We start from the raw sequence: 26,115 nt of genomic DNA on the forward strand, positions 1-26,115 counted from the left end.
TAAGGTTTTTCCCGTGAATAATCACATTAAGGCAATGATCCTGGAAGAGTGGGAGGACACAGAGAAGAAGCTAATAATTCCCAGAAGCTTCGGAACGCGCCTACCATTCGAACCAGAAGATATAAAATTATGAGAGGAAACCCCAAAAATTGATATCTCGATTGCCATGGTAGCAAAAAAAACATCCATCCCGTTTGAGGATTCACCATCTCTAAAGGATGCAATGGATAGGAAAGCAGACAGTCTCCTTAAAACACCTGGGAAACATCTGCAGCAATAATAAAAGCCAATATCGCATCCACTTCAGTTACAAGATTCATGAGTATATGGCTGGAACAACTGGAAGACAACCTGAGGACATCCAGAGAGGAGATCCTCGACTCTATTCCACTACTTAAGATGGCAACAGGGTTCGTCGCCGATGCCTCGGCAGAATCAATAAGATGTGCTGCTCGAAATGGGGCCCTTTCTACTGCATCCAGAAGAGCATTATGGCTAAAAACCTGGTCAGGTGACAGTCATTCTAAAAGTAAATTATGTGCCATTCCCTTTTCAGGCCTCCGGGTGTTTGGTCCAGTATTGGATGAAATACCGGAGAAGGCCTCAGATTAAAAAAAAGGGTTTTCCGGAGGAGAAACCTAAGTAGGTGACCTCCTTTCGGAAACCTCGTTACCAGCAAAAGCCAGAATATTCCAGGAAAGGGAAGTCAGGTAGATAGAGCTACCAGAAGGGAGGTATCTTGAGGAATTCCCTTCTCTCTACAAGTGCTAACACACGTAGAGGATAACGCCAGGAAAGTGGGAGGAAGACTCCAACTTTTCCACGGAGCTTGGATGAAGATTACCAACAGCCCATGGATTCTCCAGTCTATCGCAGAGGGCTACAAGATAGAATTCGGACAGATTCAGCAGGGAAGGTTTCACCTGACAACAACCCATTCCGCCCAGGTCTCCAAAAGGCTGTTAACAAACGTGAGGAAGCTAATAAAATCGGGAGCAGTAATACCAGTGCCAAAAGCAGAGCAGTTCCTGGGCTTTTACTCGGGTCTTTTTTCAATAAAGAAACCCGGGGGCGATTATCACACCATAATAAATTTGAAATCTCTAAACAAATCAGTCATTTACAAAAAATTCAAAATGGAATCAATCAGGTCGACAATTCCCTTAATCGGACACAACATGGTGATGTGTACAAAAGATCTCAAAGAGGCCTATTATCATGTCCCAATTCACCGTCACAGTCAAAAATTTCTACGGTTTGCTCTAAAAGAAGGAGACACCATTCAACATTACCAGTTCACTTGTCTTCCGTTTGGACTATCATCAGCTCCACGTATCTTTACCAAACTGATGGCCAAAGTTATGGCGTTCCTCAGGGAACAAGGAATATTAATAATTCAGTATCTAGATGACTTCCTGGTATTGGCAGACTCTCCACAGCAGCCAAAGATTAACCTGACATCAACTATCCTGACCCTGAAAAATTTAGGATGGATTATAAACTGGGAAAAATCACATCTCGTACCAGAAAGATGAAAGATTTTTTTGGGAATCCTTCTAGACTCAGAACAACAAATGTCTTTTCTGCCGGAAAAGAAACAGACAGAGCTCAGAGTCAGGATCAAGAAATTCATGAGGAACGCAAAAGTTACCATTCGGGAATGTATGAAAATCCTGGGTCTCATGACAGCTTCCATACCGGGAGTCAGGTGGAGCCAATTCCATTCAAGAAAGTTGCAACAACAAATTCTATCAACCTGGAATCGGAAAATGGTCGATCTGGACAAAAAGGTTTCCTTATCAAAGGTAACCAAAAGATCATTGACTTGGTGGATCTCCAAAGCCAAGCTACAGGAAGGAGTCATGTGGAGGTTGACCCCATTCGTGACTCTCACTACCGATGCGAGCAGCAGAGGCTGGGGGGCTCAAGTAAACGGTCAATATCTACAAGGTACCTGGCGAACGCAGGATCGTCCCAGATCTTCAAATCTAAGAGAGCTTCAGGCCATCTGGGAGGCGTTGAAAAAGGGTCAAAAACATCTAAAAGGTCAACATGTCAGAGTATTAACAGACAACATGACATCAGTAGCCTTCATCAAACATCAGGGAGGTCCTCGTCACCACCTTCTACAATCCTTGGCGGGCAAAATCTTCAAGTGGGCAAAAAGTTCGGTCCTTTCAATATCTGCAGTACATCTAAAAGGCTCTCAAAATACAGTAGCAGACTTCCTCAGTCGAGAAACTGTTCTACAGTCAGAATGGGAATTGAACTGTGAGGTGTTTCGTCAGGTAACACATCGATGGGCATTCCCCAATGGGATCTTTTCGCTACTCGTAAAAACGCAAAAGCAGGAAAATTCTTCTCCCTCAATCCAGAAGACAGACCAGAAGGGATAGATGCGTTATCTCAGAAATGGAACATGAATCTAGCATAGCATTCCCTCCTATACCCTTGATACCGTGGGTACTAAAGAAGATTCAGGAAGACCGAGCCAGGGTGATAATAATCCTACCTTTCTGGCCCAAAAGAAGTTGGTTCCCCTTACTGAAGAAAATGTCCCTGGAGGATCCAATAATCCTTCCGTAGAGGCAGGACTTGCTGTTTCAGGGCCCGATATTCCATCCCGATGTGAAATTTCTCCAGCTTTCGGCATGGACCCTGAAAAGCTGATTCTGAGATCTAGAGGCCTATCAGACGCAGTAATCTCAACCATGCAAAATAGTAGGAAACCGGTAACATCGGCTATCTATACAAAAATCTGGAAGAGATTCTGTTTACAGTACCAAGCAGCATCTGAGAATTCTTGCAGACAGGGTTTGAAAAAGGTCTAAGGCCCAGCACATTAAAAGTACAAATCGCTGCATTGAGTGCTTTCATGGATTACCCACTAGCTCACCATCCATGGGTAGAAAGATTTGTTAAGGCTACAACAAGGTTAAGACCAACAATTAAAACCCATATCCCACCATGGGACTTGAATATGGTCCTAAAGAGCCTATGCAACAAACCCTTCGAGCCTCTCATAGAATCAAACATAAAATTCCTCTCTCTTAAGACATTATTCCTAGTCGCAATAACCACAGGGAGGAGGATAGGGGAAATTCAAGCATTCTCAATCAGAGACCCATACTTGAAATGCCTAGACGATTGTATTATCCTTAGGTTAGACCCAGCTTTTTTGCCAAAAGTAGTTACCCCTTTCCATATGAATCAGGAGGTAGTTCTACCCTCTTTTTGTCAGGACTATAAGAATGATCAGGAACTAACTTTCCACTCACTTGATGTCAGGAGAGTAGTTCTACAATACCTAGAGATCACGAAGGACTGGTGTATAGATTCCAACCTATTTATAGAGTTTGGGGGAAAAAACAGGGGGAAAAAAGCAACAAAATCTACATTAGCAAGATGGGTCAGATCAGTAATTAGTCTAGCCTATTTAGCCGAGGTCCCCTCCAGAAAATATTAGAGCCCATTCTACCAGAGCTGTGTCCGCATCATGGGCAGAAAGAGCAGGGGCATCTGTGGACCAGATCTGCAGAGCGGCAACTTGGACATATCTGAACACCTTCTGTAAACATTATAAATTGGACATTCTATCAGGCCAAAAGATGGCCTTCGGAAGGAAGGTCCTCCAGGCAGTGGTCCCCCCCTAAATGTATACTCTGGTATTCTCCTGATGGTGCTGTCAGGAAGTACGTCCTGGAAAGTAGGTATTAGACCTACCGGTAATAGGATTTTCAGGAGTCCCTCATGACAGCACCCATTATATTCCCTCCCTAAATATTCCTAAACGGCTATGTGAAATTAACATAGATTGTTGAAAGGCAAATAAAATAGAGTTGCATCCATCCTGGTGTGGTACTTGGAAAATCACTGGAGTGAGGGTGGAGGGAGGGGCCTTTTAACCTCTTGTGTGTTTCCTGTCCCTATCAAGGATATGAAGGATGACCTCCTGATGGTGCTGTCATGAGGGACTCCTGGAAACCCTATTACCAGTAGGTCTAATGCCTACTTTTTCCGTATCTGAGAGCCCTGCCTGTGAGCTATAATGCAAAAGTACCAAAAGTACCAAAATAATACCAAAATACCAGCAGCCATGTCTTGACTGGTCTCCACGGAAAGGTAAATTCGCAATAAAAAATATGGTGTCACTTGCAAACGTTTGAGATGAACCAGTGAGAAGCTATTGCAGAAATTAGAGATTTTAATAGAACCATGAAGGGCGGAGACCAACCCATGTGAGGTCATCACAGGGGAGTGTGTGGGCAGGGCCCCCTTCGGCATAAAAGATCCAGCTGAAGATGGGTCTATACTCATGCCGGAAGATACATATTTTGTAAGCACGGGTCCCGTTCCATAACGGTCCATTGGAGCGCCTCCCTCCAACTAAACTGCATCGTCTCTGCGATCTGTCTAGTAAGTTCTTTTGTTAATCCCTTTTTATTTTGTGTAACTGTATATTCTGTATTGTATTGTCCCCCTTTGTAAAACTTTTTGTATCTTTTTCATAAACACTGCCTCCCTTTGGATTAAATATAAAATTTAATAGTCCTGTTTCTTGTGTTCTGTAATCGTTCCTCCCCAAAAGACATACGCTACCAGAAACCAGGAGTCCGACCAGGCCTGTATTATGTTGTAAAACTGATCAATGGTGGCAGCGAATAATCTTAATTGGATTATTGTGAGGCTGGCAGTGGTTGTACGGGGGCATATACACATATTCCATACGTTGGAATTCGGAAGTGTGTATGCCATACGCTCACTGCTCGCTTGCCGGTAACTACGTAGTGAGTAACCGGGATCGTGCGTGTGCCAAATCCCTGACATATTGCATAATTGATACACCCAGAGTGCGGATACTGTTGGAAGAATGCAGAATGACAGTTTAGCTTTTAGAATGCTGAGACCTTCCTATTCATCTGTGTTTTACTGCAATGAGAATTTATGTAATTAGCTCTCTGCTGGGAGCCTTGGGTGAGGCCCCTTTTTATAAAAACCCCATCAGGCAGTCTCTGGATGCCAGTTATTTAGTTCAGCTAGACCTGGTCACACTGATTCATTGCACCTGTTTTGCTACTTTGTATAATACATTTTCTGACCTTGACTTGTATTTTGACCACCTGCTTTCTAATTTTGTCTCTGACGTCACCTCTTGGTATGGATCCTGCATGACAATACTTCTTGCCGCCAGGGGTTAAAGGGTGAAGGCCAGGGCATGCCCTGTGATCTTGTAAATGGAGTGGCTTTGTGCTAAGTCTGTCTGTGGAAGCCTTATGAACTTCTGCCAGGCTTCCATGAACAGTGCACCAGTGACAATAATACATAGAACATATTGCATGTCTGCAGCATTGTATTTTTTCTTATTTTAGTATAGTCAATATGATACCTGCATGTTATATTTAAACAACAAACAAAAACGTGTGCCAAATTATGATAGATACCTGTATTCTTTTAAATACTTTTCCTTCAGGTTTTTGTGCATAGAAATACTTCAGAATGGGCAGCAGTGGGACAAACCTTCCCAGTGTTACACACACACACCTGGAACTACAGGATTCATCCCTCACTAGCCTAGATGAACCTCTTGAAGAGGGGACAACTGGGTACTACTTGCCATTTTGTGACATCTTATACAGTAGTGATGGAGGAAGCTGGGCTCCTAAAAATTTGGTGCCAAGTGGTTCCAGAGGTGAAGAAGCAAAAGAGCCTGAACAGTGCCCTGTCATAGACAGTCAAGGACTTCACCATGAATTGGAGTACCAAACATCACTACATCTTGAAGATCATTCCCTTGAACAAATGCAAACTATGGTAGTGGGAGAAGTTTTGAAAGATATTGAAACAGCTTGTAAACTGCTCAATATTTCATCAGGTGAGTGATATTTCATGCATAGTGCAATATGTTTATTGATTTAGGAAATAATTTTCTTATGAATATTATGTTATGGGTAAATATAATCTGATATGTGGAATATGCGCTACATGGTTTTGTTAGTATATTCTGAATATTAGTTCAATGAGGGACTGAACTATGAGTCAGCAACTTCTTTACCAAAAAAAGGCATTATATCCATCTTCTCCACAGCCCTTGTCCAAACCAGAGTGTAATTAGGTGCAATGTCTATTTCTTCTGTGATTAAAATGTACTTTCACAACATTACTGTCATTTTACAAAAGCTGTTATTTATTTTCATCCCAATGTTTTTTTAAGCAGAGATTAATTGATAAGAAAACCAGTTTGAACATAGCCTAGCTCTGCCTTTTTGTCACCCATATTTAGATATGTATGACAAGAAAGAAGAGCTAGACTACTGACTAGCCCAGGGGATGGGGATGACTCGGTACCCGGGACTTTTTAGCCTGGCCTTTAGGGATATCGCGGTGGTCGGCTCCCGGGCCCATACCCTGGGGTCTCTCCTTTAACCCCTTTACAACCCAAGGTGGTTTGCACGTTAATGACCAGGCCAATTTTTACAATTCTGACCACTGTCACTTTATGAGGTACTCTGGAACGCTTCAACGGATCCCCATGATTCTGAGATTGTTTTTTTGTGACATATTGTACTTCATGATAGTGGTAAAATTTCTTTGATATCACTTGCGTTTATTTGTGAAAAAAACGGAAATTTGCTGAAAATTTTTAAAATTTTGCAATTTTCAAAATTTGAATTTTTATGCCCTTAAATCAGAGAGATATGTCACACAAAAGAGTTAATAAATAACATTTCCCACATGTCTACTTTACATCAGCACAATTTTGGAACAAATTTTTTTTTTGTTAGGGAGCTATAAGGGTTAAAAGTTGACCAGTGATTTCTCATTTTTCCAACAAAATTTACAAAACCATTTTTTTAGGGACCACAACACATTTGAAGTCACTTTGAGTGGTCTTTATGACAGAAAATACCCAAAAGTGACACCATTCTAAAAACTGCACCCCTCAAGGTGCTCAAAACCACATTCAAGAACTTTATTAACCCTTCAGGTGCTTCACAGGAATTTTTGGAATGTGTAAGAAAAAAATGAACATTTAACTTTTTTCACAAAAATGTTACTTTAGACCCAATTTTTTTTACTTTCACAGGGGTAACAGGAAAAAATGGACCCCAAAATTTGTTGTGCAATTTCCCCTGGGCATGCAGATACCCCATATGTGGGGAAAAACCACTGTTTGGGCGCACGGCAGGGCTCGGAAGGAAAGGAGCACCATTTGACTTTTTGATTGTAAAATTTGCTTGAATAATTAGCGGATGCCATGTTGCGTTTGGAGAGCCCCTGATGTGCCTAAACAGTGGAAACCCCCCACAAGTGACCCCATTTTGGAAACTAGACCCCCCAAGGCACCTATCTAGATGCATAGTGAGAACTTCTAACCTCTAGGTGCTTCACAAATTGATTTGTAAAAATGAAAAAGTATTTTTTTTTCCACTTTTTCATTTTTACGAATCAACTTATGAAGCACCTGAGGGTTCCAAGTGCTCACTATGCATCTAGATAGGTGCCTTGGGGGGTCTAGTTTCCAAAATGGGGTCACTTATGGGGGAGCTCCACTGTTTAGGCACATCAGGGGCTCTCCAAATGCAACATGGTGTCCGCTAACAATTTGAGCCGATTTTCCATTCAATTTGTTAGCGGACACCATGTTGCGTTTGGAGAGTCCCTGATGTGCCAAAACAGTGGAGCTCCCCCACAAGTGACCCCATTTTGGAAACTATACCCCTCAAGGATTTTATTAAGGGGTATAGTGAACATTTTGAACCCAGAGGTACGACACAGAATTTGATAACATTAGGTCATCATATTGAATAAGTTGTCATTACTCTTGAGCGCAAGTGCTCGCTACTTGAGTTTGCATCGGGTACTCAGGTATGCACCATGTATCATGGGTGCTCATGTGAAATGCCCGAGTCCCCGGCCGCATGCTTCACGGTTTTTAGACACCCCAAAAAAAACATGCGGGGATCGCTCGTGCATGGCAGGCAATCCCCGTGAGGTTTTTTTGGCCGCGAAGCATATGGGGCGGAGACTCAAGCACCCGCGATACTCAATGCATACCCGAGCACCCGATGCAAACTCAAGTAGCGAGCACTTGCGCTCAACACTAGTTGCCATATCGTCATCTTTTTTTTTTTTTTTACTTTTGAAAAAAAAACCAACCCCAGCCCTAGCGTTTATTTTTTACGCCGTTCCTCGTGCGGTATAAGTGATGAGATTACTTTATTCTTCGGGTCGGTGCGATTACAGCGATACCAGAATCATATTGGGTTTTTATGATTGACAGCTGTCACACACTAAAAGACACATATTTTGTAAAATCTAGTTTTTGCATTGCCATATTTTGTCCGACAGAGTCATGTGACGGCTTTTTTTTTGCGGGATGAGTTGACGTTTTTATTGGTGCCATTTTCAGGCATGTGACATTTTTTGATCGCTTTCTATTCCAGCTTTTGGGAGGCATAATAAACAAGAACCAACAATTCAGGAATTGTTTTTTTTTTTTATTTTTTATTCTGCTCTGGGTGTGGTAAAATTGATAAGGTAGCTTTATTCTTCGGGTCAGTACGTTTACAGCGGTACAACATTTCTATCGTTTTTTATGTTTTGGCGCTTTTACACAATAAAAGCTATTTTATAGAAAGAATTCTTTTTTTGCATTGCTTTATTCTGAGAGCTGTAACTTTTTGATTTTTTGGATAATGGAGCTGTGTAGTAGCTTGTCTTTTGCGGGACGAGATGACGTTTTCAGCGGTACCATTTTTATTTATATTTGTCTTTTTGATCGCGTGTTATTCCATTTTTTGTTTGGCGGTATGATGATAAAGCATTGTTTTTTGCTTTTTTTTTTTTTTTTCTTTTACCGTGTTCACTGAAGGGGTTAACTAGTGGAACAGTTTTATAGGCCAGGTCGTTACGGACGCGGCGATACCAAATATGTGTACTTTTATTGTTTGTTTGTTTTTCATAATAATATTTATTGATGGGTACATTATATTTTTATTTTTAGTGGATTATTTTTTTTATTTTTTTTTTTATATTTTTACAATTTTTTTTTTTTTTTCACTTTCTGGGAGTTTTTACACTTTTTTACTTTGTCCCACTGTGGAACTTTCACTTTTTTTATTCTGATCGCCTGCACAGCATAGGGATGGAGCACCATCCCTGTGCCATGCAGGCAGTCAGCGCTGGACAGGGAGAAGATAGTTTGGAGATGCACTGCGCATGTCCAAACAATCTTACTGCTGTGTGGTGACCCGGATGTTGTCATGACGACATCGGGTCATCATGACAACACCCGGGAAGCCGCGGCAGACGGCGCTGGAGGCCAGAAGAGGAGGTGAGTATTGCGATCACCTCCCCTTGCCTCCGCAATGCTGCGATCGACTTCGATCGCAGCATTGCGGGGGTTAATGTGCTGGGAGAGGTGCGGGACCACTCCCTGCACATAGTACCAGGTGTCAGCTGTGACAATCAGCTGACACCCGGCGGAGATCGCGCCCGCACAGCCTGTGTGCGCGCGCGATTGCGATGACGTACTAATACGGGTCAGGCTCTTAAAGCCCAGGGCACAGACGCGTATTAGTATGTCATGGGCTTTAAAGGGGTTAAAAAGGATGGGTAATTGATTGATTTTATAAAAGAAAGAGTTTGTGACGCCACCTGTGGCTTCAGGTGAGGATCACCAGCGCTGCGCAGTCCACTGAGGCCGATGATAATTCAGCTTGATGGTATAGCTCCCCACAGGTGGAGCTGGGCCTCAGGGCAGTGTATGACGGGGTATGCAGGACAGACGCGACCCAGCTGGATCAGGGCAAGAACAGGGACAGACACGATAGTCAGTTCAGTACCTTTTACTGATGGAAATTCAGGCACTCCCCGGAGCACTGTAGGGTGAAGGGTGCATGTCAGGATCCTCCCCAATGAGCGGGTTTTGGGCCTCCTGTCTCTTGCCTCTGCGTAGTAAGTTTCTGACCTGCCTGGAGCCAGGCCTAACTTTGTCTCTGTCCTGCGCTGGCTGACTTTATGGTAGGGCCCTTTTCTCGGAGTAAACGCACCTGAGCTGCGGGCCTATGTGTCTCCTGGCTCTGTTACATATCAGCACTTTAGCGATCCTGGGACTTGTAGTTCCCCAGGGATTCCGGTTGTATCTTACTGGGTCATAGAGATCCCGGTAAACTTCGGACCCGGTGTCCGGTAACCGCTTCGGGGTGAGCTAGTTAGGCTCCTCTGCCCCCTATGAACTAACTCTCTACTCGCCTTCGGCCTACTCGGGCCCTTATTAGGCTACTCACACTAACGGCAGCTTGCCGCGCTTCCCCGATCTTATGGTGCCGACACACCTAAAGCTCACTTCTCTGAGCTACGACTCAACTGGGCTCAACTCTGTATTCAGGCTTGCACTAACTGAACTCTCCAGAGGAATTGCTGAGTCACTGAGTTCCACTGCAAACTGAACTGTTTCTGTGTCTCACTCTGCAGGAACTGACTGCCTGGCTCCACCTTCCCTTCTTTATATCCCTAATGGGCTCCCTCTGGTAGTCTGAGGTGGAAGGTGGAGATGTGTGAATGGTTATGGGGGGCCTCTTGTGGAGGAATCCATCAATACACCCTTCTAGGATTTGTGATACCAAGCGCAGCTGGGCGTCACACTACCTTCAAACAAACTTTTTTTATGGGTTGTAAAATACCATGACTTTGATGGTTTTTTTTTTAACAGTAGAACGTAGTTATTTTTTTTACAATCACACACTTTTTTCGGCAAAGGGTCCTTTTGAGGTATATATATATATATATATATATATATATATATATATATATCATGATATGGGGACCGTGCAAAATTATCAACTTGAAATGTTTTCTTCTATATTTGGTCAAACATTTAATTAACTCACCCCTAATGTGAGGGCTGGAGCTGAATCTCTGGTGAGACATGTGATGTTATGTTGATGATGTTGCTACTCGCAACTGTTTTTCCAGATTTGCATAACAATGAAGCAGATATATATTACACTGCAGGTCTCCTCAAAGGGGGAAAGTCATCATTGCTCAAATTAAAGTTATAGAACTCAAGGAGTGGGAGGTGTGCTCTATACATCATTTGGATACACTGAGATTGATACTGATACTGAGACTGATATACATCACACAGAATACACCAAGAATTCTGTAGATACATAACATAGGAGACACTGAAACTGCTGTATTTACTGTATATCACATTGGAGACACCGAGACTGCTCTATATACATCATATAGGAAACACAGAGACTGCTCTACACATCACATAGCAGACACTTAGACTGCAGCATATGCATCACATAGGAGACACTGGAGCTGCAGCAGATAAATCAAATAGGAGATGCGGGGGTTGCAGCATATACATCACTGGAGACCCTGGGGCTGGAGCATATACATCAAAGGAGACACTGGGGCTGGAAAATATAAATCACAGGAGATGCTGGTGCTGCTGTCTTCATCGGCAGCTTGGGCGTGCAGAGCGCGCTGACTCTGCCCACAAAGTACATCCTGATGCTGACACTGTCAGTGTTAGGACGTAATCCTTCATTGCATGCAGCACAACATTCAACATTGAAAGCTGGGTATGCATGCTTACAAGATAAGGAGCAATTAAAGGGCAGGAGGCTGGAAAAATGGGGCCGCCAGCCCAAGCACTGTGATCCCTGGGAATCTTTTATGTGTAAACATATGTTTACATATACATATCTTTTATATATAAATATATGTTTACGGCACGTGAGCCAGAGGTTCCTCAACCCTGATGTAAATACATGCTTAGTATACTCACTTATATAGCACCATCATATTACACAGCACTTTAGAGGAAGCTCAAAATCTAAATTTCCTATCAGTACGTGTTTGAAGTGTGAAAGGAAGTCCTCAAAAATACAGGGAGAACATACAAACTCCTTACGTGTATTGTCTTTGGTGAGATTTCAACCCAGGACCCCAGAGCAACAGTACTAACCACTGAGTCGCCATGCTGACCATGTGGCAAAAACAAAATGAAAAAGATCAAATAAAATATATTTTTCAAGATCTTTAGTTTTACCAAGACCCATTTGCTAAACTCTGCCATTCAAGTGAATGTGTCCAGGAGAGCCAGGTAAATGAATAAAAGAAAAAAAAGGATATGTTAATTCAGCCACAGTGAAAGAAAACATTCTTGTTCACATGCAAATATTTAAACCCATTCAATAACTTTACACATATGAGAATCTGCTACAATTGTGTTCAGTTTGTTAACTAAAAGAAGTTATCCACTTTTACCAAACAAGCAACTAAGCACAATGATTGGCTGCAGCACTTCTGGCATGATGTCACCCTTAAAGCCAAACAAAGGAGATCAGAGCAGCAGTGGAGATACAACACTGTGAGGGTAAGTAAAGCTCATTGTTTGTTTTTTATCTCCTAGCTGAGCCTTTGGGAAAAAGTTTGGAAAACTTAAGCTCCAGGGAAATAAATTTTACCTACACTAATACATAAGGAATTTAGTGGATGCAGTTTGGATACAGTTTGGATACACTTTGGATACAGTTGTAGCAAACTCTAATTGTGCTTTCCATTGTTGTGGTCAATTTTCCTTCCTTTACCATGATTACAACACAACCATGTAAATCAGTATGAATCAACCGGTTTTCTTCTGTGTGCTAGATACATTTTTATTATCTGTACTAGATGGAGGCCCGATCCATTGGGAGGGCGGTAATGTCACGATGGGGGCATGCTTTGCAGCGTTGGGAATCTCTCCTCCTATGTGCTCACCCACCTATCCAGTCTCTTTCCCCCATGTGCTGACTTCTCTCATCTGTGCTCTCTTCTTTGACCTGTCTACCCCATGTGCTTTCCCCCTTGTCTGATGTCTCTCTCCTTCCAGGAGGGGGCTGGAGTCGGGCGTAGCTAGAGGGAAGCCCCCCATGACTGGGATTGGCCGGGAGGATTTGAGTTTGAAAGATGCGGGGGTTTATGATTGGGTATGGAAGTATGGGGGCGGGCACTATAAGGATTGAGGGGTGGTCTATGGGGAATAGTGTGGGAGGGGCCATTCTTCTGTAGGACTCGGACAGAGAAGACCCCATAGCAAAAATCCCTAACTCTATGGAGTCCGTCCATTCATTGGTGGCCCAGCTGCGGAACACGGCCCGTTATAGGGATGAAGGCTGGCTGGTGTCCCAGCTGTCAGCCTTGCTGGGGGCAGCACGTGTGGAGGACGATGCACCGGGACCCAGCGGGAGACCAGGAAGATCGCGGCCTCCGGAGCCGCTGTCGCCCGGAGCATCTGCGGGCAGCAGGCGGTGGCTGCGGAGCCCCTCACGGGACCCTGCGGGTAGCAAGCAGCACAGTGCGGTGCCACGCCGCCGTGCTCGCACTGGCAGTAATCCGCACAGCCGGCCTGCGGGCCCTGGACAGCGTGGATCGGGGACCGGCGCCAAGGTACAGGCTGCACAGGAAGTGCGGGCTGAACAGGAAGTGCGGCCGGCGTCAGCAACTCAGGCCCGACCGGAAGTCAGGACAGCGCCTTGCAATGACATCCCTGCACCAAGCAGATCTGCCTGCACACGGCAACAAATAGGGGATCGGAGGCACGCAGCAGTGGAGCTGGCGGGACGGACATCTGGAACAGCAGGTATCCCTGGCGATGCTTCTCTTGGGTTACCTGCCAGACGGAGGGGGAGACTTACCATGCGGCGGCAATCGGAGGGCAGGCAGCAGCAGGGAGAAGCAGCACTGGCAGGCCCAGCTATTCAGTCAGCGGCGGCGGCAGAGTGGAGATGCCTGGCAGTCACATCCCATCCAGCACGGGCCGGGCCGGTCGGTCTGGGTCTGGGGGCGATCGGGGTCACAGGCCTACTAAGCGGAGCAGAGTGAGGACAAGCGGGAGGCGAACTCCAGGCGTGGGAGCAGCAGCGGCTGCGGCAGGCGCTCGGGTGCCCCCCCGGTGACGAGGAGGCCGGGGGCGCGGACCTGGAGCATAGCCACCAATTGGAAGGATCGGATTTGGAAGAAGGAATAGACAACTCATGGGATCGGCAGGACTGTCGGCTGGCGGGGACACAGCACGTGCGCAGCTACGTGAGTATGATTATATGTCTGGTTTGTTGCCCGCAGGAGTTGTATCACAGGGGGTAGCGAGTAGTCAATTAGTGGGGTATGATGCGAGGAATGTGGGTGGGCCGAGTGGGGCACAGGTACCAGGGCTTAGTGCGAAAAATATGTCGCAAGTCTTGTTGAGGTTAGAAGGTTGGACAGCAGGCGAGACTGGAGTCTCGCCCATGAGAGCTTGGTTGCCTGGGCAGGCGGCAACGCAGCGGGCTGGGCCTAAAGGGGTCAGGACAATGGTTCCTAGCGAGGAGGTGTCATCTGGCGTTTCGGTACCGGTTCAAACCGAGAAAGAAAAAGGTGATATGGTAAAGCTGGGTGATAGGGCAAGGGGTGAGGTGTACGTGTGTTTTGAGGGGCCTTTGGGGGCACATTTAAAATAAGAGGTAAGGGAAAAAATTGGGCGGGATAAGTATGTCGAAATTTTTTCCCTCCTCCCCTTGGAAAAGTTCAATTTAGATAAGGGAAAGAAGGACAATAGCAAGAAGGAGGAGGAAGAAAAACGGAGGTGGCGTTTGACTCCCCAGACGTTTGTAAATTGGTTGCAAGCATTTGCAATACTGGCTAGCATTAACGGGGAGAAGTTTCCGGAAAATTGCTCCGGTTTATTTTGTTATTGGGATTCATAGGGGAGGCACCGTACATACGGGGGGCAGACATGGTTACGTTACGATGAGCAGTTCAGGCTGAGGAAGGCGGTGAGGCCAGAAATTAAGTGGGATCAGAAGGACATAGGGTTGTGGCTTAAGGTAATGGCTCCGGCCAGGTACGGGCAGTCCTTTCACGGGAGCAGAGGCAGCGGTAGTCAATCATCTGGACACGGGGGAGGTAACGCGGTGGCGCAGGGTGGAAAAGAAAAGTCAGGAACGTGTTGGCAGTTTAATGACGGCCAATGCAAATACGGGAACAGTTGTAAGTTCAAACACGTGTGTTCCCATTGTAACGGGAGTTCCCACAGCACCTCTAGATGTTTCAATAAAGGAAAAGGGAAGCCTTCAGTGGGTCCCGGTCAAGGGGGAGACTCCAGTGAAACTTCCCGGGATGGCCCCCTTTCTAAGTAGATATCCAGATCGGGAAAAAGCGGATGGTATTAGTTACGTTTTTTTAGAAGGTTTTAGGATTCCTCCACCCACACAAAAAGTTCCTTTTTCACTTAAGAATTTGAGGTCGGCCCAGTTGCATCCAGATGTGGTCAGTGCAAAGTTGACTAAAGAGGTGGAGTTGGGTCGTATGGCTGGTCTTTTTCAGCGTTTTCCGGGTGAGGGTGTGATTATTTCTCCTTTGGGAGTTGTGCCAAAGAAGCAACCGAATAAATTTAGTTTGATTCAGCACTTGTCATATCCAAAAGGGCTTTCGGTGAATGATGGTATCGATCAGGAACTATGTTCGGTGGTGTATATATCATTTGATGCTGCAGTAAAATGGGCCTGGGTCTCTGTTGGCTAAGACCGACATTGAATCAGCATTCAGATTGCTTCTGGTGCAGCTGGATAGCATTCCGTTATTAGGGTGTTTTTGGTGCGAGGAGTACTACCTAAATAGATGTTTGCCCATGGGTTGTGCAATTTCTTGTTCATTGTTTGAAACTTTTAGCACTTTCTTGGAATGGGCGGTACGGGACGTTGCAGGTGTACAGTCGGTCATTCATTATTTGGATGATTTTTTGTTTATAGGTCCTCCAGAATCGTTAGTTTGTGGGAACTTGTTAGCATCTATGCTTTGGGTGGCTAAGCGTTTTGGCGTTCCGCTGTGCTGTCTTCTTCCTTCATGTGTTCTCTCATTTGAGCTGTCTCCACACGCAGTAAATCAGACCGGCATCTTTGTGTAGGCAGATAGCGGCGGTCACATTAAAACTGCGCATGCTCTCCTCCTGTACAAAGATGGTGGTGGTCAGTAATTAATTTGGCTTATCCTGGCGGCAGCATGTACGGCGTGTTCACGACGATGTTCCGCTGGTGGTACCGCGCAAGAAGCTGCGTACGGCGTATACAGAGTATGTGTGTGTGGTGGTATGTACGGCGTATACAGTCTGTGTGTGTGGTGCGTACGGCGTATACAGTGTGTGTGTGTGGTGCGTACGGTGTATACACTGTGTGTGTGTGTGTGGTGCGTACGGCGTATACAGTGTGTGTGCGTGGTGCGTATGGCATATACAGTGTTTGTGTGTGGTGCATACGGCGTATACAGTGTGTGTGTATGTGGTGCGTACGGCGTATACAGTGTGTGTGTGTGTGTGGTGCGTACGGCGTATACAGTGTGTGTGTATGGTTAGTACGGCGTAAACAGTGTGTGTGTGAACGGCGTATACACTGTGTGTGTGTGGTACGTACGGCATATACAGTGAGTGTGTGTGTGTGTGTGTGTGGTGCCTACGGCGTATACAGTGTGTGTGTGTGTGGTGCGTACAGTGTATATAGTGTGTGTGGTGCGTTCGGCATATACAGTGTGGTGTGATGCGTACAGCATATACAGTGTGTGTGTGTGATGTGTACGGCGTATACAGTGTGTGTGTGTGGTGCGTACGGTGTATACAGTGTGTGTGTATGTGGTGCGTACGGCGTATACAGTGTGTGTGTGTGTGTGGTTAGTACGACGTAAACAGTGTGTGTGGTACGTATGGCGTATACAGTGTGTGTGTCTTGTGCGTACGGCGTATACAGTGTGTGTGAACATGGTGCATACAGCATTTACAGTGTGTGTGGTGCGTATGGCATATACAGTGTGTGTGTGTGGTGCGTACAGCGTATACTGTGTGTGCGTGGTGCGTACGGCGTATACAGTGTGTGTGTGGTGCGTACGGCGTATACAGTGTGTGTGGTGGTGCGTATGGCATATATAGAGTGTGTGTGGTGGTGCGTACGGCGTATACAGTGTTTGTGTGGTGCGTACAGCATATACAGTGTGTGTGTAGTGCGTACGGTGTATACAGTGTGTGTGTAGTGCGTGCGGTGTATACAGTGTGTGTGGTGGTGCATACGGCGTATACAGTGTGTGTGTGTCGTGCGTACGGCGTATACAGTGTGTGTGGTGCGTACGGCGTATACAGTGTGTGTGTGTGGTGCGTGCGGTGTATACAGTGTGTGTGGTGCTTGCTTCGTATACAGTGTGTGTGTGTTGTGCTTACGGCATATATGTAGCACCCTGAGGACTCGGCTGCTACAGGGGTATTGCACCTCGACCCAGAGGTGTGGTATTCCACTCCCAGGTAAGGATGGAGTGTGGGACTGAGCTCAGTAGGCTGCATGCACTACATACATCCCATTTCCGGGGGACAGAACTACGGTACTCCCACCAGTAAATGTGCAGGTACGACAGCGTCTGTCCCTGGCTGGAGTGGGAGGGGGGGTGGAACATCCCAGTAGTGTAGGGGCAGATAGGGGAGGGGCTCTGGGCATAGAGTTAGGAGCTCATTGGGTGCTAGTCACCTAGGCTCACACATAGAGGGAGTGTATATGGTGGGCACCATCTTAGATCAGGGTCAGTCAGTCAGTCAGTCTGAGGAGAAGCAGAGCAGAGGAGCTCAGCCAGGAGGGCTGACAGGGAGCTGTGGCTCCGGCTGGGCCCAGCTCCAGGACCAGGCCTGCAGTGGAGAGAGAGGAGGAAGAGAGGCCCAGAGACACAGAACCAGAGGGAACCCTAAGATCCCAGAATTAAGCCAGAAGGGTGAAGGGTTGGCGGAAGAGGGCACCGGATCCCAAGCTGGTGGAGGCAAAAGTAACCCTTAGCCAGGAACCGGAGGTCGTGGTCAAGCTTTGCCACGACCCTCACCACATCCACCAGAAAGGCACACCAAGAATAGGGTCAGGAGAGCCAGAGAAGGTTTAACCACTAAAAGACCCGAGGGAGCTGGACAAAGGTGGATCCCTGGTGGGGACGGCCAGCAGAGAGAGAAAGAGAAGGGAGCTCAGGACCACGCTCCGGAACTGCCTGGGGGTTAGCCGAGTCCCGCACCTGGTGAACGCAGTACGGCTCGGGTGGTTACTCAAGGCCGGAGTGACAGAAAGAACATCCGTGAGTAAAAACCCTGAAACTGCAACGTACGTCTCTGAGTCTCCTTACTACACCATCACTACCTCCATCATCCACTGCTGCTGCCCTGAGGCCATACCCCTCCCATTGGGGGTTATACCACCTTTGCTGCACACATACCACCGGCCTCAGCGGACTGTTCTGCAGCGGCGGCCTTGTGACCGCAAATCAACGGGTGGCGTAGTCGACATTTAAAACAACATCTACCAAGACTGCCGCACACTGAGTTTGACACCCTGGGCATGGACCGGGTCCCCGCCACTCGGAGACTACAACCCCATCGGATCCGGCTCCGGGTATCCCCTGAAAACATGGCCCAGGGGGCGCGTCAACTTTGGCGTAGTCGGCAGGATTACGTGCCCGCAACCACCGGGTACTGCGTGCCTGAAGAAAAGTTCGCATTTACCTCAAAAAGAAGTCTCCCGCCGGTTCCGGAGGGTCCCCGCCATCGGACGCCATCTCGGATCGGTTCCCGCCATTTGCCCGTCATCTGCAGTCTTTTCCCGCCATCTGCGGTGTTTCCCGCCACTGGGAGACGATTCCCGTCATCTGAGAAGATTTCCCGCCCTGGCAGAGCGGACGCCATTATGGGCGTGCCAGAGGGTGGCAAGAGACTACCTCCCATCGTGGGCCGGGTCCCAGAAGAGCGCCAAAAGAAAAGACCGCCCCCACCAGCAGAGACTGCAATGATTGAGATGTCCATCAGTGTGAGAGAACTGCCCCTGGAGCTGACAATCACCAGGTTGCCCCGGAACCACCCTGAATGGCGGCGGAGAGAGAACAAAAGAGAGAAGATGGGAGCAGCTTGGAGGAGTCTGGAGAAGCCGTACCCGGAGATGGAGGGAGAGTCAGGCAGCACCGACCCTGTGGTCAGGAGCCTGTTGCAAGCTACCACTCCACAAGAACTGGTGGAGATTCTGGCACAGCTCCCCCGAGACCGGGAGTGTGCGCAGACCGAGCTGGAGCGCCTCGCACGGAGGATGGCCCAGGTGCAGCGAGAAACACTGACGGAGTGGAGCAGAGAGATGGCCCTGCAGGCTGGAACCCGCCAACGGAGCACGCCACCCGAGACGAGGAGTCAGACCGCCTCTGAGGATGGTGCAGGAGGAATCAAGGCCGGAGACGACGCCGAGGAAGGAGCTAAAGAAACGGAGGCAGGTAAAGGGGACGTCACTACCCCGAGCCGAGAAGCCGTGAGCCTGCCCCAGCTCCCCGTCGCAGAGCCCGAAAATTCCCCTGCCGTGCCCGTCGTTGCACCGTCACCGCTCCCGACTAGGCCTCAAACAGAAGCCGCGGCCACGCCACCTGTGACGTCACGCGCCTCAACCCTGAGCGCGGCCAAGAAGGAGACGCCATCGGCCTGGTCGCAAGGCCGAGTGCCCCCGGGCGCCGCAGTACCAACAGCGCCCTCTACCTCCACTGAGCCACCGGCCTGGTCGCAAGGTCAAGTAACCCCGGGCGCCGCCGTCTTCACGGTGCCCTTTACGTTCAGGGTGCCCCAAGCCTGGTCGCAAGGCCTGGTAAACCTGGGCGCCGCTACCACCACCGCGCCCTCAACTTCCACTGTGCCGCACCTGGGTGAGGACTTGTTGGCCCAGCACACTTGCCCGGATGGGCAGCCCTTTGTGTGGCCACCGGAGTACCACCATCCCCGACTCCGGAAAGAACGGCCTCTGGATGAGCCCCTGATCCCGGCTCCGGCGCCCGCCAAGATCACCCCACTCTCGTTGGAGGAGGCGCAGTTCGCGTGGGACCCCACTGGAGAAGACCTCATCGGGTTCACCCAAGAGACCCGGGCGGCCGCAGCCCAGCGTGCAGAGTGCTGCCGGCAGCAGTTAGAGGTCTTCGACAGAGAAAGGAGAGAGAGGCGGGTCCGCGAGGAGCGGCTGCAAATCCGGAGTGCAGAGCAGAAAAGCCGGACCCGAAGGAACCCCCGTGCAGCCCACGGTCCCCGTGCCACCGGGACTGTAATAATAATAATAATAATAGTTTATTTTTATAGCGCCAACATATTCCGCAGCACTTTACAAATTTTAGGGGGGACTTATACAGACAATACAGAATAAGCATATCTCATATCGAACGGAGTGAGGGCCCTGCTCACAAGCTTACAGTCTATGAGGAAGTTGGGGAGACACAAAAGGTAAAAAGTACATATATTGTATAATGCAGCCTTGATATACTGAATAGGATAAATAATAATACATGGACTGGTCGCCAGCCAGTATGTGTGCAGTCCTGACAGAGGCTTTTATGTGCATGGTTGGTTTGAACCCGAAGTTGAAGAAGATTTTAATATGGGGGAAAGCTGGGATGGACAGAGTGTGTTTAGGTGATACGCCAGTCTAAAGAAATGTGTTTTTAGGGTTCGCTTGAAACTGTGGGTATTGGGAATTAATCGAACTGTCCTGGGTAGTGCATTCCAGAGAAGCTCTTTACATTCTACTGAAACTGCCCTCACTAAAGTCTCTAATGATCTACTAACAGCTAAATCTAATGGTCACTACTCCCTGCTGATTCTCCTGGATCTCTCTGCAGCATTTGACACTGTGGATCACCAGCTCCTCCTCACTATGCTCCGCACTATTGGCCTCAAGGACACGGTTCTCTCCTGGTTCTCCTCTTATCTCTCTGACCGCTCCTTCTCTGTGTCTTTTGCCGGCTCCTCCTCCTCCCTACTTCCTCTTACTGTCGGGGTTCCTCAAGGATCAGTCCTAGGCCCCCTTCTTTTCTCCTTATACACCGCTCCTATTGGACAAACAATCAGTAGATTCGGTTTTCAGTACCATCTCTATGCTGATGACACCCAATTATACACCTCTGCTCCGGACATCACCCCTGCATTACTACAAAAGACCAGTGATTGTCTTTCTGCTGTGTCTAACATTATGTCCTCACTCTACCTAAAACTGAATCTGTCAAAAACTGAACTACTCGTCTTTCCTCCCTCCATTAATCTACCTGTGCCCGATATTGCCATCTCCGTTTGTGGCTCAACCATTACTCCCCAGCTACAAGCCCGCTGTCTTGGGGTCATTTTTGATTCAGATCTTTCTTTCACTCCTCACATCAAATCACTCGCTCGTTCATGTCATCTACACCTCAAAAACATCTCAAGAATCAGGACTTTTCTCACCTTTGACTCGGCAAAAACTCTTACTGTCGCTCTTATTCATTCTCGTCTTGACTATTGCAACGCTCTACTAATCGGTCTCCCTCTTACTAAACTCTCCCCTCTCCAATCCGTCCTGAACGCAGCAGCCAGGATCATATTCCTCGCCAACCGCTACTCAGATGCCTCTTCCCTGTGCCAGTCATTGCATTGGTTGCCCATCCAATATAGAGTTCGTTTTAAACTTATCACGCTTACCCACAAAGCGCTCCATGCTTCAGTACCCCCCTACATCTCCTCCCTTGTCTCAGTCTACCACCCTACACGTGCCCTCCATTCTGCAAATGACTTGAAACTAAAATCCTCCATAATCCGAACTTCCCACTCCCGTCGACTGTAATTAAATTCCAACTGCAGCACGGTTGGGGCTTCATCAGAGATCATCACACCCCCGGCGACGTCTTCGTGACCAGAAGAGATGTCGAGTCCCACCTACCGGAGGGACACAGAGGTCGTGACCTTTACCTGGGTGATGAGGTCACCTTCACCCGGCACCAGTGTGCCAAAGGACCCTATGCCCTTCATGTACATCGCCTGACGGAAGCAGAGCTGCGGTGTGAGGAGGATCAAGAGGACCCGGACGGGTCTGAAGATTACCCTCAGGCAGGAGCAGGAGGACGTCGCCACTGATGTACAGTAAGAGCGCTGTAAATAGTTACCCGTTAGGGTACAATAACTGTTGCCAGTAAGATATAGTCCCCGTTGGGACCAGTGAACTGTTCCAGTGTGTCCCATCTCCCCACAGGCTGAGGACTGTGAGCAGCCATCCCTTTCCCCACTGGCCGAGGACTGAGAGCGGCCATATCCTTTGTAAATAGTTGCGCTTCCTAAGGCGCCCCCTACTGGTTTTATAGGAAACTGTTTTTCTACAAGAGACTGTGGCACTTTACCTGGTCACAATTTGCACAAGTGGCCAGAGGTCAAAAATGTTTTATAGGAAAAGTTTTATTATGCTGAAAGAGTTAATATTATTGTATGATGTGTCCGTAACATTTTATGCTAGTAACATTTTAAAAGAGAAGTACCTCCCATAAAGGGATGGGTTGAAAGTTATATTTTATATGTAAGTGCACTTTAAAAATTTTGTATGTTTGTATGTTTTGCTCTTTTACAGCCCGAGGACGTGCTGTGATTTACCAGGGGGGAATGTAGCACCCTGAGGACTCGGCTGCTACAGGGGTATTGCACCTCGACCCAGAGGTGTGGTATTCCACTCCCGGGTAAGGATGGAGTGTGGGACTGAGCTCAGTAGGCTGCATGCACTACATACATACCATTTCCGGGGGACAGAACTACGGTACTCCCACCAGTAAATGTGCAAGTACGACAGCGTCTGTCCCTGGCTGGAGTGGGAGGGGGGGTGGAACATCCCAGTAGTGTAGGGGCAGATAGGGGAGGGGCTCTGGGCATAGAGTTAGGAGCTCATTGGGTGCTAGTCACCTAGGCTCACACATAGAGGGAGTATATATGGTGGGCACCATCTTAGATCAGGGTCAGTCAGTCAGTCAGTCTGAGGAGAAGCAGAGCAGAGGAGCTCAGCCAGGAGGGCTGACAGGGAGCTGTGGCTCCGGCTGGGCCCAGCTCCAGGACCAGGCCTGCAGTGGAGAGAGAGGAGGAAGAGAGGCCCAGAGACACAGAACCAGAGGGAACCCTAAGATCCCAGAATTAAGCCAGAAGGGTGAAGGGTTGGCGGAAGAGGGCACCGGATCCCAAGCTGGTGGAGGCAAAAGTAACCCTTAGCCAGGAACCGGAGGTCGTGGTCAAGCTTTGCCACGACCCTCACCACATCCACCAGAAAGGCACACCAAGAATAGGGTCAGGAGAGCCAGAGAAGGTTTAACCACTAAAAGACCCGAGGGAGCTGGACAAAGGTGGATCCCTGGTGGGGACGGCCAGCAGAGAGAGAAAGAGAAGGGAGCTCAGGACCACGCTCCGGAACTGCCTGGGGGTTAGCCGAGTCCCGCACCTGGTGAACGCAGTACGGCTCGGGTGGTTACTCAAGGCCGGAGTGACAGAAAGAACATCCGTGAGTAAAAACCCTGAAACTGCAACGTACGTCTCTGAGTCTCCTTACTACACCATCACTACCTCCATCATCCACTGCTGCTGCCCTGAGGCCATACCCCTCCCGTTGGGGGTTATACCACCTTTGCTGCACACATACCACCGGCCTCAGCGGACTGTTCTGCAGCGGCGGCCTTGTGACCGCAAATCAACGGGTGGCGTAGTCGACATTTAAAACAACATCTACCAAGACTGCCGCACACTGAGTTTGACACCCTGGGCACGGACCGGGTCCCCGCCACTCGGAGACTACAACCCCATCGGATCCGGCTCCGGGTATCCCCTGAAAACATGGCCCAGGGGGCGCGTCATATACACTGTGTGTGGTGCGTACGGCATATACAGTGTTTGTGTATGGTGCGTACGGCTTATACAATGTGTGTGTATGTGCTGCGTATACAGCGTGTGTGGTGCGTACGGCGTATACATGACCGGGTACAGCTTCTTACTGTATTTACCTCGTTCCACCTTCTCCAACGCTACACCTTACCCTCTCCCCCGAAAAATAAAAACACTTCACTAATGGATTCTTTGGATAAATTTGGCCACAGCAGCCATTTTATTAACAAACAAACAGTAACATATTAACAATAATAATACCAGATAAATTAAGAGGGGAGGGTTCTTGGAGCTAAAAGGTCTGGCTTTTATAACAAGAAAGAAATCCAACCGCCATCTTACCCTCAGCCGTGCACCACCAGCTCGAGGGCACCATACTTCAACAATACGTGAAAGATTAATCACCTAAGAGCTCCCAGGGTAAAACCCCGTCCATAGCCCTGACCAAAAATTGCCAGACCACCCCCCATGTAACTTCAAACTGACCGGAATTCTCGCAAATTCCTCGTACCAACAAATCAATACCAACTCTAAGAACCTCACCCCCCCGCCAATGCAGCCACTATGACAGTCACTAAGCCTCACCGCCCATCTAAAACCTCCCTATGCGAACTAGCCCTATTCCCTGCATTACAAAACATATAAATAATGCAGTAAAGAAAAGGGTGGGTGGGTCTTCCCTGTCCGAGTCCGGCAGGAGAATGGCCCTTCCCGCACTATTCCCCATAGACCACGACTCAACTTTTATAATGCCCGCCCCCATACTTCCTCAACCAATCCTAAACCCACATCTTCCAAACTCAAACTCCTCCCAGCCAATCCCAGTCATGGGGGGCTTCCCTCTAGCTACGCCCGACTCCAGCCCCCTCCTTGACCGTGTACGGCCAGTACGGTTTTCTTATTGTATTTTCCTCGTTCCACCTTCTCCAACGCTACACCTTACCCCCACGAATAAAAAACACTTCAATACAGGATTCTTGGATAAAATTTGGCCACAGCGGCCATTTTATTAACAAACAAACATTAGCATAATAACAATAATAATACCAGATAAATTAAGAGGGGAGGGTTCTTGGAGCTAATAGGTCTGGCTTTTATAACACGAAAGAAATCAAGCCACCATCTTACCCTCAACCGTGCACCACCAGCTCAAGGGCACCATACTTCTACAATGCATGAAAGATTAATCACCTAAGGGCTCCCAGGGTAAAACCCCATCCAGAGCCCTGACCAAAAATTGACAGACAACCCCCAATGTAACTTCAAATTACCCAGAATTCTCGCAAATTCCATGTACCAACAAATCCGTACCAACTCCAAGAACCCCACCCCCCACCAACCACGCACAGCCCTGACACCTCAGGCTCGTGAGTGCCCCAACCCCAACAATGCCCTTTTGATCCCATCCTGTATTGCCAAAGCCCAGAGATCAATACCAATGGCTCTCAAATGAACACCGTCCGCCATCCAAAAATTCCCCGTTCTTGACTCTAAATTTGAATGTCTAATACTTTTACCTCCATTCCTGGATACAAAGGCCCCTATAGCCCTATTCAACTTCACCCTCGCTCTATTGATCCCTTTTTAATGATCTCGCCGCCCTCCACTTCTGTCTAGGCACGATATCTGACCACACCGTCAGCAACCCTGGAAAAGTTGTCTATAATCTGAAAATATCGAACCTAATGTCGCAAATTAATTCCCTAACGGGCCTTGTTCCCAAATCGTTCCCACCTATGTGAACCACCAAGATATCAGGTGCTCTATCCAACCGTATTGCCTTGTGGAATTCGGACAAAAACTGACTCCACACCATCCCCCTAAAACCCAGCCAGCGGACTACAATCTGCTCCCTACCAAAACCCAGTTGCCTACCGTCCGGCCTTACGTCGGCCCACAGTGCCCCCCAATGCACGAACAAATGTCCAAAAATCCAGGCTAACAATGGACCAGCACCTAAAATAATTAACGAAAAACATATTAACCAACTTGACTAACTACTTTTTCCATTGCCTTATCATAATTAATACCTCACATACGTAAGATAGCGGTCAGAATTCCACCTGCCGATGCGCTTTATCAACTCAGGACCCAAACCGCAACTATCTGCCTCTGACGCTGCGCCAATCCTAAATGAATGTGAGCCATATAATTCGGGGCTAAGCCCCAAATTGAGAATCCCTTTTTTAAGTAGTGCAGTAAACTGAAAACGGGAAAAAAACGTTCCGTCCTCATGGCATAGAAGCGAGCCAACTCTACCCGACCATACTTGCCAATATTCTTCCAAACATCTACTTGGGCACATCATTGCCCCGTCCACCTTGGCCAACACCACACGCCTGCCTTTTCCAGCTTGATCCGTCTTAGAGTGTCTTAACCAAAAATCAATGCCC

At 47.8% G+C, this 26,115-nt stretch overlaps 1 protein-coding gene across 7 annotated transcripts in view; it reads left to right on the forward strand.

Annotated features, from left to right (window-relative positions):
* Positions 1-26,115, forward strand: part of SPDEF (SAM pointed domain containing ETS transcription factor) — a 319,442-nt gene that overhangs the window by 85,521 nt on the left and 207,806 nt on the right. For all 7 annotated transcript variants that reach the window (XM_073670630.1, XM_073670626.1, XM_073670632.1 and 4 more), the window contains one exon: positions 5,471-5,872. In XM_073670630.1, coding sequence (XP_073526731.1) covers positions 5,497-5,872 — 376 coding nt within the window. In that variant the 5' untranslated portion in view covers positions 5,471-5,496. The remainder of the gene's footprint in view (positions 1-5,470; positions 5,873-26,115) is intronic.

This window comes from Phyllobates terribilis, unplaced genomic scaffold, assembly GCF_046119375.1.
Source record: "Phyllobates terribilis strain yellow unplaced genomic scaffold, ASM4611937v1 Scaffold_2__4_contigs__length_985480577, whole genome shotgun sequence".
Lineage (NCBI taxonomy): Eukaryota > Metazoa > Chordata > Amphibia > Anura > Dendrobatidae > Phyllobates > Phyllobates terribilis.